The 12,007-nt window shown below is 38.0% G+C and overlaps 1 protein-coding gene across 11 annotated transcripts in view; it reads right to left on the reverse strand.

Moving 5' to 3' along the window:
* TTC7B (tetratricopeptide repeat domain 7B) overlaps nucleotides 1-12,007 on the reverse strand; it is a 149,804-nt gene that overhangs the window by 38,320 nt on the left and 99,477 nt on the right. For 6 of the 11 annotated variants that reach the window (XM_072986562.2, XM_072986563.2, XM_078383726.1 and 3 more), the window contains one exon: nucleotides 2,639-2,689. The exons of 3 other annotated variants lie outside the window; for them this stretch is intronic. In XM_072986562.2, the coding sequence (XP_072842663.1) occupies nucleotides 2,639-2,689 (51 nt within the window). Of the gene's footprint in view, nucleotides 1-2,638; nucleotides 2,690-6,023; nucleotides 6,647-12,007 lie in introns of those variants that run through there. 2 more of the 11 variants (XM_072986570.2, XM_072986568.2) reach the window with 2 other exon arrangements.

Consider the following 12,007-nt stretch of genomic DNA (forward strand, 5'->3'; position numbering starts at 1 on the left):
CAATACAGAGTGAGACCAATGATGTACAAAGAATGTCCCTGAGGCTCTTTTTGCCCAAAGATTGTTTTTGTGTTTTCACCAGCAAGAGAAAACAAACTGCAGCTCTTGGAAGCCTACAGGAATGGTGATCCATATATTGGTCACCATGCCTTCAGCACCATTTAATCAGCCAAAATATCCATTTTCCAGAATTACAAGTATACTTCTAGGTAGATCCATAGAACAATAAGTAGTAAGTGAGAGGCCCAGAAATTCTTTATTTATTTAGACATTTTTAAATGTTTTAAAAATGATTTTAACTATTGGTTTTAATATTCATGAATATTTAATTGTTTTTTAATCTGGTTTTTCCGGTATTTTACAACTGTTGATTATTATACAGGTTTAATTGTTGTGAGCTGCCTCAGGTCCCAATGAGGAGAAAGGTGGAACATAAACAAACAAACAGAAAACTTGGGGGGGTCTCGGGAACAGTAAACTATTCTCCAGATTTGGTCTTGTGCTGGACAAAGTTTTAACTTTTGGGCTAGGTTTTAACTGTTTTGTACCCCCTAGAACAGAATGCAGCAGCAACGAACAGAACTGAACATACAAAAGCAAATGTCAGAAGAAAATGTTCTCTCCTTCCTAATGCACACTTTGTAAGTGGAAAGAACTATTTTGTCTGAAGGAGCAATGAGTCAAGTGGGCTCTTAAACATAATCCGAAGTGGTACAGTCCTACCACAGGTTTGCCCTTTCAGTGAAAATGAGGAATATGAGAGGCCATATGAACACTACTGGCTGCCAAACTTCCATACAAACATCAACAGTAGCTCTGTTGTGATATCTACTTACAAGCAGGTACTTCTTGTTTAATCCTTTTTTATTCCAGTATCAACTAGAGACTACTCTGCTTGTTTGCTGTCAAATGTACTCCAGAATACTTATTTGAGAGTCAACACATAACTTCTTGAAAATAATATGAAACAGATATTGAACTACTGCCTAAGCAACAATATTTTCCGTCTCACTTTTTTATTACCGTTCACACCAATTTGTGTAGGCCAGAGGGATTATTTCACATCTGAATCTGTACCTGTTCCAGGAATTATTACCGAACTTAATGAAAGTCATTGAGCTGACATTTCATTTACCAGGATGAAACTGTGCTTTGTTTGAATAGCTTAATTTCATAAGCCTTTAATTCAACAAGAGGCATCCACCAAATTTGAAGAACTAACAAAGGAAGCCTGTCATTGTGACAAGGTGATTACTAAATCTGTCAGCATTTTTTCAGGTATTTACTTTGAGAGGGACTTTCACTACTTTACAGTTGATATGTTGGCTGATTTCAGCAAAGACAGAAAAAGGGGCCATGGCCTCAATTCTGTTTTGCTTTTCTATTTGATGGTTTATGAGAAATAACCATGTCTTAGTACAGTAAGCATGCTGCTCCTTCCCTTGTGTTCTCCTATAAGACTGTTGAATGAATGATGAAATGGTAAATAACTTGACATAATACAAATCTTTCAAAGGCTCACCCTTTCCTTGCTGCAAAATGGAAAGTGGTTTTTCAATCAAATTTCATGAGAATAATGTCAATCAAAGGAAAGGAAAGGAAAGGAATGAAACTGACCAAAATCATGCAAGGTGAAAACACAGATTAGTTTTCACATGCTCAAAATATGAAATAAAATAGCAGGCATCAAAGCATGTAAGAATACCAAAATATGGAACATGCAGAGATCTGTAAGACAGTGCAAGCGAAACACTTTATTGGTTAAGAGACAGTACCTTCTGCAGGACTACATAAATGAGGTATGCCTACTGCTAAATCCCACTTGACTTTATTAGTATTATAATTCATCTGTCTCACTGAATCGACTGCTGAGCGAGTCAATATTTATGTAAATCCAACTGAGTATAGCACATGGGTCTGTTCTAACTAGGGCTATGTTTGCTAACATTTGGGGAAAAGATCTGCCTTTATCAGAAGAGAGAAGCTTTTGGTTTTCTATACTGTTAACATAAAGTAGTCTGTGAAGCTTTTCGCTTGCTATGCTATATATTGTGTTATGTTATCTACTTAGACACAGGATTGGTGCATGAAGCAGTCACATCCTCTTTTTATTAATTAACAGAACATCACCATCTATAGGTAAAAATCTGCTGCAATATAGTATCTGAGCGGTGACAGTCCACACAAATGGCTAGTAATTAAATGCTGGACTTAAAATTTCTCACAATAGGTGTTGAACCAACAAAAATGCTCCGTGGGGAATCATTTTTCAAATATTTTCAGTTTCTTTTATGATATTTTGACCTGATGATCTTCCCCAGAATCTTTTTTCTGTTAGCCTAATAAATGAATAAATAAATGCCCAAATTAGCCTCTGCTTCCAAAAGACCTTTATCTGCAGCCCTCCAGAAGTTAATACTGCCTCTTTAGAAACTGAACCTGAACACTAGGCAAGTGCATTCAGATCTCACAGGATTACAGCCACAGGGTGACTTGAGTAAAGAGCAGCAGCCTTGCTTTGCATACTGTCAAACCTCCATGACGAATGGATAACATTAACATTTGGTGGTGAAGAGAGAGTGTTATTACTAAGTCTTTAGAAATTTAAAAATAGACCTGTATAGTAAATACTACTTACAAACTGAAAAAAGGGAGAAAAAACCATGAAAGTAAGCATCTGGAGGGTTGCCTTTAAATAACAGATCAAACCACAAATTAAAATCACAAAAAGGTAACAGCTATAAAACAGAATTGCACAGAAAGCAAATACACTTCTGATAACCTTGAAACTGTAAGCTAATTTTGTTGTTTTCAAAAGAACTATAAACATTTCTAACAAGGAGTTCAAAGTTGACAGTTTTTCTGTAAGAATTTAGAGAAAATACTGGTTAAATCCGTTCCCGGTCACATTAATATCCAAAGAGAAATACCGGTACAGAAAAATAACAAAGTACACATACTGGTAGAGCCTGGACCATTTTTTCTTTGATGAATAGAAAAGGAAGTAACACAGCTTTTTTTGGTGCATGAGTAATGTGAGAATCTAGTTTTAGGACAACTAAGATCTAACGAGGAGGTTACAGCAAAATCAACACATACTGTAGAAAATAAAATAAAAATCTCAGATAATTTTCACTGGAGACAGAAAATTCACAGCTTACTTCGTTGTTTTCATTACTGCAACTTTTCATAAACTATCTATCAGGTAACCCTGCGAGTCGCAGCTTAATCAGAATGAACTGTTTAACAGCACAGAGGCCATGGTTCATTATAGTGCCATGCTCTAGATAGGCTCAATCGTTAAAAAAGAATTTGTCTGCCAAAATTCATCAACTGTTGCCATTCACCAATAGAGTGGTCCAAGTCATTTTGCTGCTTGAGTCCAAGGACACGACAGCTTTACTCCTCTCTCATTTTCCACCCAGAAGCAAATCAGACTAACTAAGGAATCTTAGTACAACACTGGCAGTGAGTGGAATGGCATCCTCCACCTGAAACCAATAGACTCACTTAGGGTAGGTAGCCTAAGGCAGGTAGTGTGACAAGCACCAGTGAGCCTCTGATGGCTTACACAGAATACCACTCACTCATCACTGAACCAGATGTTTCCTCACTGACTACTCATATCTAATGCAACAGCAGGGGCACTGGCACAGGGCATGTGAGCAGAGCAGTGTGTGCAGAAAGCCTTGCTGGGTGTCTAAATGTGTCCCTGCCTGTCTGCCTACTTACTTAGCTAGGGACCTTTGTCATTCCTCCGTCACTCATGTGTTGGGAGAAGGCAATTATGCTAAACAGCCAGCTAGCAACAAGAAAGGATAACTGCCACTGAAGCATTTGTTCAAGAGGATGGTGTTTGTGTGTGTGCCCCTGCTGCTGCCTTAGCATATGCCACTTAAAGCAGTCCTATCCCCTTTCTATAATAATAAGGCCAGCCCTATTCAGAGTAAAAGCTAGTCCCCAAATCCGTAAGACGTTATAGGAAAAGATCTCTGAAAAGTTCAGATCAGCATCCAACTTTTAATTAATTGCTCTACTTTGATTGTGCTGACATAGATTCTCATCCCCTGGAGCACGAATTCCAACAGTGATCCATCAGAGACCCATAATAAAGACCAAATACCATACTATAAATTAAGAAAGACCAAATACCATACTATAAATTCTGGACCACACCATTTCAGATGGCAGCCAAAACTGCTCCCCCCCCCTTTAATCCTCCCCACGCAAAAAGAAAAACAAATCACTGCATGTAACGAATTGGCAGAGAGAAATAGGACTGGGACAATGCTCTTTCAAATATGCTGTTTCCTACAATCCCAACTAGAGTGAGAATTTTTGATTCTGTTGTGGGTTGTATATTTCATTTTCTTTAAAAAAATAAATGCAGATAGGATGTGCTCAAAAGAGCACTTCTAATTTCACTTTCTAATTATTGGAGGGTTTAATGGGGACTGAGGGACCCCTCAAAGTGTCTCCCCCCCTCAGAAAATCCACCACTCCTGGAGGCATCCAAAATGTAAAATATAGGTTTTTGACCCACTCATTTTTTTAATGGAGGTTTTTCATGTGGTTTGGGTGTGGTAATAATGTACTTCATGAGCCACATGAAGCCTGTGCTCACATGTTACCCATTCTTCCTCAGAAGTACTATGTTTCTGAACTGTCATAGTTAAGAAAAGGGGTCACAGATGGCGCTCCACAAACAAGTAGATACAAGCATTAATATAAGAGCACAAAAGCTAGTCTTTCACATAATATTTGAAACAAGATCCAACTACACTCTGACCTGATTAATTTGCACTCTTTTGCTACTTATTTTCTAGCACCTGTCATCTAATTCTGTGCCAGAGACATGGATTTACCACACAACTCCACTCAAATGAAAAGATTAAACCAATTTATAATAAGGGGAAAAACACCGAGCACAAGAATAAAATATTTCCTGTCTTGAAGCAAATGTCTTGGAATGAAAATTATTTCCATTTATATTTAATTCTGTCAACTAAAGGTCCTAACATTTCAAAATGAGTTAATTGCATGGAAGAGAACAACTCCAATAAAAAAAGAGGAGCATCTGTAAAAAAAGGTATTGAAAATGACTGCATTTCTATCATAGAAAGATTGGGAGATAACCCACTTCATGGCAAAAATGAGAGAGAGAGAGAGAGAGAGAGAGAGAGAGAGAGAATAAAAGAAATATAAATCAACACTGTCATTCTGCTGCTTTTACATCACAACAAACTAAAAAATTTGGAGCGTGATGCATGGACGTAGTATTGGCAACTATACAGATTTCTTACTTTCTGCGTGTATGCCATGCATTATGAGATGGAAATGCATATGGATGTAGAAGCACCAGTAAGACCCCACCCAGGGTCTTCCTAGCTTAAAGCTTCAGATCTCGGTGGAAGCAGTTAAGATTAAAATAGTTGTTAAAAATTTCCTTCTCCCCAGATCTAGACATTAGGTTCACAGCCAAGACATGGAACCATCTTCATCCCAGGGCACCCCTTGACCCAATGCTACTTTCACAGCACCAGGTACCTATAAAATGACAGTGTTTCCCTGGAGATAAATATATATATATATATATATATATATATATATATATATATATATATATATATATATATATATATATATATATATATATATATATATATATATATATATATATATATATATATATATATATATATATATATATATATATATATATATATATATATATATATATATATATATATATATATATGTGTGTGTGTGTGTGTGTGTGTGTGTGTGTGTGTGTGTATATATGTATATGTGTATATATATATATATATATATATACACACTGTGTGCGTGCATTCCTCTAAACACACAACATTTGGTAGTCAGGATTAGTCACTAGTCTTCCAATGTTGGGAACACTATAGCTTCGCTGCACGATGTTGACATGAGGAACCAATCCTGTGCAATAAGACAGTTGGTACTGCAGTGTTAGCAGGTGTGTTGACTCAACACAACACAGAAGTAACTGGAGATGTGTATAGCTGCCTGGGGAAATCTGGGAAGTGTAGTCCAAAAACCACTAATCTGCACATCTCTGGCAGAAACACTTTATGTCAGCAGTGATTCTTCTATCCTGTCAGGGAGGCAATGGGGCCCCCTAGTGGACCCTGTATGAAAAAATTGTATGAGACTAGCTTCTAGACTGCTGGAAAAACTGGGAAGGCAATGAAACACTATACTGACATAAAATTATCAAAATGTTCCTGCAGAAACATAGCACTGCAGATGAAAACCCTGGCATTCCTACATACCCTTATCATTTAATTTTTTTAAAATGTATCAAGGCAAGGAGACTGCAGTCACACCAAACAACCTGATGTTCAACATGTGAGTGCAACTGGTGCTTAACAGTTATGGAGATTATCAGAAGTACAAACAGAGCAAGCTAACACGCCTATCAGAAAGAGGAAAACAAGTTTACAGAGTGAAGGTTCGCAGGGCCCAGGAGCGTGGTCACTGTATGGATTGGCTGCATGGGGCCAGAAAGAGGAGTCAGTTTTGGGATGAGGGTGAGGAGACTGAGGAGACATAAACAGGTGGAGAAGAGATTCGGTTCTTGAGAGAGATGAAGATGTGGAGGAATCAGAAGCTAAAAAAAGTGAAAAAGAATAATTATATATCAAAAAAAGCTACACACAGGATTTAAATGGATTCATAGATTTAAAAAAAATAAAAAGAGAGATAAAGTACAGCCCATTTAATCACCACTGCATAGATATGCAACGGTTTTCCTACAGAAAATACAATGATTTTTCTTGAGTCACTGAAAAAGTCAGGTTTTGTCTACAAAGAAATGTGTCCTAAAATGTTTACTGAGAACGAACAGTGTGTGTGTGGGGTGACAACAAAACTAATGTCAGTTAACTCAGTTAATTTTGGAAGGGGAAATGGTTATTAAAGCATTTGTAAGACATGAAATTTGAGATATGCAACAGAAATCAATTGTTAAAACATGAGTGCCTCAAGCTGCTAAATGTCTGGGTGTTTGGCACCATGTTTTCCATTTTAAAATTATTTTTGACTGACACCAAACAAAAAGCCATCATCATCCCACACCTGTATCACTGTCATCCAAACTTACAAGCATCCAAATTGGTGTGTTAGGATCCGGTTCAAATACTGGTTGTTACAAATTCCTTCTTGCACTGTTAGGCAATATGAAAGATAACATTATGTAGTACATACGTACCTACCTATCTACCTTCCACCCAAGAAGTAGGAAGCATTTGGGGAATTGTATCATTTAAACTAAGAACTGGTGAGTAGCATACCACAAAGAAACATAAAGAACGGCTGCTCAGTGGTTTTATATATCTGGCTTTGAAGCCAGAGGTTGGGAGTTCAATTCCCCACTGTGCCTCCTTGATGGGGGCTGGGCTCAATGATCCATAAGTGTCCCAGAAGTGTACCTCTAAGATTATATTATATTTTATGCAAATAGGTTGAACTAGAGCGTTACCATAAATAACTCCAATTTTCTTATGTAATTTAAATTCTGTAGTGGGACTTGTCTGCTTCCCACCTTATATGAGCCATTCTATTTGAAAAAGAGGTGGAAAACATGTCACAGGTGGTAGAGCCTAAGTGCGTGAAAAGAGGCTGGATTTATTGGGCTGCACACCATTGAAAACAGCTATACTGGTTGACTTTTTGCAGATGCTGTAGCCAGAGCGGGGGTGGAGAGCCATCATAACCGCTGCCATTCTTGCAGCATCATTAAAAAAAAATCTAAATTACATCCAGGAAGTAAAGTGATCACTTACGAGCAGGAAATCACAATACTGATTAAGCAGTAGGATAGCTATTCTGCGATGCAAATACGAGCAGAGCAACTTGGCAAGGATCAGATTTCAGAACTGGACCTGTTATGGCTCTAATAACTGGATTCTTAATGAAGACCAGAAGAAAGCAATTAAGGAATGGATTTGCAGTCAGCCACTCTTTGCTGAAAGGTAAATATGCAGGAATTCTTTTCTGGTGAGCAACTGGCATCACAAAAGACTGGTAAAAAGATTTTTTGCCCACCTAACTTGGAAATCTGCTTTGAGACTGGCAACCCTTAGATTAGGGGAGAAGTGTCCTGGCCCACTGGATCTTCAATTTGACCTGCAAAGGGTTTTAGTCACTCTTTTCCAAAACCTCAACCCCTCAGAATGGAGATGGGGCAGGAGGGAGAAAGTGCTGAAATTGGAGTCTCAGAGAAGTGGCTAAGCATTCTTGTTGCCTTCCTGATGTGGAGAAGGGAGAGAGGTACAGTATTCCTGTATTCTACCAGCTATTTGGGTTGCAAACTCTGGACTCATTCAGCCCTCAAAGTGCCAAATGGCTGCACCTAGTTTCGTTCAACACCACCTTCCCCGCATGCTTCAGTATGGGAGCCAAAGACATTAGGTATGTGGCTGTATTCCTAATATCATCTAGCTGGGATGGCCATGGAATTGATGGTAAAATTAAGCAAAGCAGTTGCCAAATTGTGCTTCACAGACAGATGTAAAAGATTCAGGATTATGTCTATCACAGGAGGGACCTAAAATTTTGAGGTAATCTGGCCTCTAAATGAAGAACTAGCCTCGGCTTATCCAGAATCCAGAAAGGGACTGCCAAATTCTAGAATCTGGATGACATCTCTACCCTTAGTCTGAAAGGAAGTAAGAGAGGACCTGGATACGTGCCAAATTAGAAAAGGGAGAGGGGGATGTAATACATGGTTAATCAACAATCCTTAGTAAAAGAACTTTGCTCTGTCCATTGGCATATTGTTACATCAAGCTGCTGACCCAGATCAAAGTTACTACTCCCTAATGAAGCAGCACAGATTATTTGTATTCAAAAGGGAAAGGCCAAAAACAAAAGAAAAAGAAAATAAAGAAGACAAGATTATTGTGGCACCTTAAAGACTAAGTGTACCCTAAAGACTAAGTCCACATCCTCAGACTTGTGCACAATAAAACACACTAGTTAGGTTTGAGTCTACAAGAGCTGAGCTGGGCTGTTGAGGACAGGGCGTTTTGAAGATCACTCATTCATAAGGTCGCCATAAGCTGGAAGTGGCACATAACAAGTTTTTAAGATGCCACATTCTTGTCTACTTGAAGCCACAAAGCCCTAAACCTAAACACAGCACATCTACAGTGGTGCCTCGCAAGACGAATACCTCGCAGGATGAAAAACTTGCAAGACGAATGGCTTTGGCAATGGGGTTGATGACTCAGAAGACGAATGTTCCTATGGTCATGCTTCGCAAGACGTGCTTCACTCTAGCCGCCTAGAGTGGCCGCAAAGACCAAATAGGCGGGGTATAAATGGAATGAATGAATGAATAAATAAATAAATACGAATGTTTTCCGTTTTTTTGTTCCTGCTTCAAGTTTGCTGATTTTTAAATGTTTTTCTATGATGTTTAAAAAGCTAGTTTTTTGATTGACATTTTTGAAATCACCTGCATAATATGTATGGCTTTAAAGAGCACTTAATAAACCCTTTGTAACCAAATTTGACTTTGTTCTGACTTTTTTTGCCCGTAGGAACACATTAATTACATTTCAATGCATTCCTATGGGAAAACCCGTTTCGCAAGACAAATTTTTCACAAGACAACATTAACCGTAGAACGAATTAAATTCGTCTTGCGGGGCACCACTGTATCTCTTTTAAAAGCTCTGATGCTGAAGAGTATCCTGAGTATAGCGTGAGTCAATATGAGCTAACGAAAGGAAGAGAGTTAGATATGAATTTGCTGCAAGCATTGAAGTCCCTGTAGGTGAAAGGGGCAGATATACATTTGGGTGGCTGAATGGTCTTTTTAAAAAGCAGAGGTTTTTCAACCCATTTGGCCCAGTTGGGTGTAGACAAGATCCATCAGGGAAGGAAGGCCACTAGACTCTTTGATTAGTAGACGGAGTGAAGGAGCATGAAAGGACAATGAAAAATGGCAGAAATAGACAAAGAAAGGAAATGATTGGGGAAGGATGCTGTCCCCACTTCCTAGTGAGAAATGTGGCAAATTGCTTTCTACACTGAAAAAGGGGAAAAAATGAAGATTCCCACAGAGCACCTCAGCATCTTCTATCACTGACCGGAAGCATTAAAATACACCTCTTTTGTCATAGTCTGTTTTACTCAATTGTACTTAGACTCAAATGCACAGAAGTATCTACATTCCCTTATTTTAATTATGGTTGTTTCTTGAAGTGTATACATTGCAGACATAGCTTTTTTAATATAATCATTAACAAAAAAAGATAAACCACATTCCATACTTCTATTCTGAATACTCAAAATTTAGAACTTATTTCCATCTGAATCACTTAAAAAAGAATAACAATGCAATTTTCCAGTCCTGAACAGTCTTGTACCAATATAAATTAGAGATGGGGGCATTCATATGTGAATATCCCTGCACAGCTGGAGTTAATGAGGGTCCAGGTCTTTGGACAGGACGGTCCACTCATATGTCTGCCACCAGCCCCACTCATTCTTCCAATTGCTCCCGGAGTGACGCTCTCTTCCCAGTCAGCTAGCCACTCCTGGCAGAGGAAGGGAGGACGAGTCTCCCTGCAAGGCTGCTGAGTGGCTAGCCGAGCGGCTTTCCAGAGCGATTGGAAAGAAGAGAGGGGCCACTGCAGCTGCCAGACATGTGAATGGATGGTCCAGCCCTAGGGACCAGATCCTTGTTAATTCCAGCTGCGCGGAGATAATCGTATATGAATACCCCCATCTCTACTTATTGAATAGTCTAATTCTTTTGGCCCTGTGATCTGGATACACCCACTGCATAAAGGCATTACTGACTATAGAAAAAAAAATTATTGAAATTTGCTTAACATTAACTTATTTATATAACGATTCTCCTATTAGATTGAGCGTAAACTATTGCCACGTGATTGGTTAGAAAAAGAAGAAAGGGAAAGACAAAAATAGTGGTCTTTTATAAATGTTAACTATTTTCATATAAAACAATGCACCTTAGAGTTCATTTCTTTCCACATTTTATCTTTGAAAAGAAAAAAGAACTTTTTCGCCACTAAGGCCCAATAATATGTGTCTATGAAGATATAAAAAAAGATGGCAATAAGGGAGTAACCAATTACTGACAGTACAATGCTATCTGGTTGGCTCAGACTCCCTATACAATTCAGAAAAGCTTAACACCAGATTTGCCTATAGAACAGCAGCCTTATTTTTGCAAAAATATAAAATATATATTATTGAATATTATTTATTTAAAGACTTGTTTTTGTCTTATTTATTTTTTAAAACTTTATTAAAAATAGTTTGCGATCACCTAGATAATACAAATGGATCCCAAGCATCTATTTTCACATTCATATTTTATATTTTAGGTATACATTTCACACTGTTATCTGGATTATGACCTTTGGGTCCTCAGCATATATGGTTATTTACATCAAACACAAAACAGTGAAACGCATAAGATGTGCATTAGACCTCTGCAGCTGCTCTATTTGTATAAATGTCATCACACATATGTTGGTATACATACAGAAGTGTGTGTGCATATGTATGTACTGTATCTGTGTGTGTGTGCATGCGGGTGTGAGTGCAGTTCTATTACTGTAGATAAGCTGTTTCTTGAATCTATGTCAAAAGATGAGGAAAATAAATCAAACCAATTAGATGGTCACTCAATGAAGGAAGGAACTATTGGAAATATTTTGCTGGACCAACCATAAGAAATGAAAAGGAATTCTGAAAAATCAAATGACACAAGTTTGTACAATGGGAAGTAACAAATCTGTATTGACAAATACAGATTTATAGAACAAGAACTCTACAGTGGTAAGAAATGTTCATCAGGTAAGAGAACATGAATGGACAGAAAGCACCTCTCAAGTATTACACAGTGTCTGAAGTTGTTCATTTTCAACAGCTGTTCTCAAATGTGGGTCTACAGATACTTCAGGCTTCGAGTTCCAAAAGTCAAAGTCAG

Source organism: Pogona vitticeps, chromosome 1, assembly GCF_051106095.1.
Source record: "Pogona vitticeps strain Pit_001003342236 chromosome 1, PviZW2.1, whole genome shotgun sequence".
Lineage (NCBI taxonomy): Eukaryota > Metazoa > Chordata > Lepidosauria > Squamata > Agamidae > Pogona > Pogona vitticeps.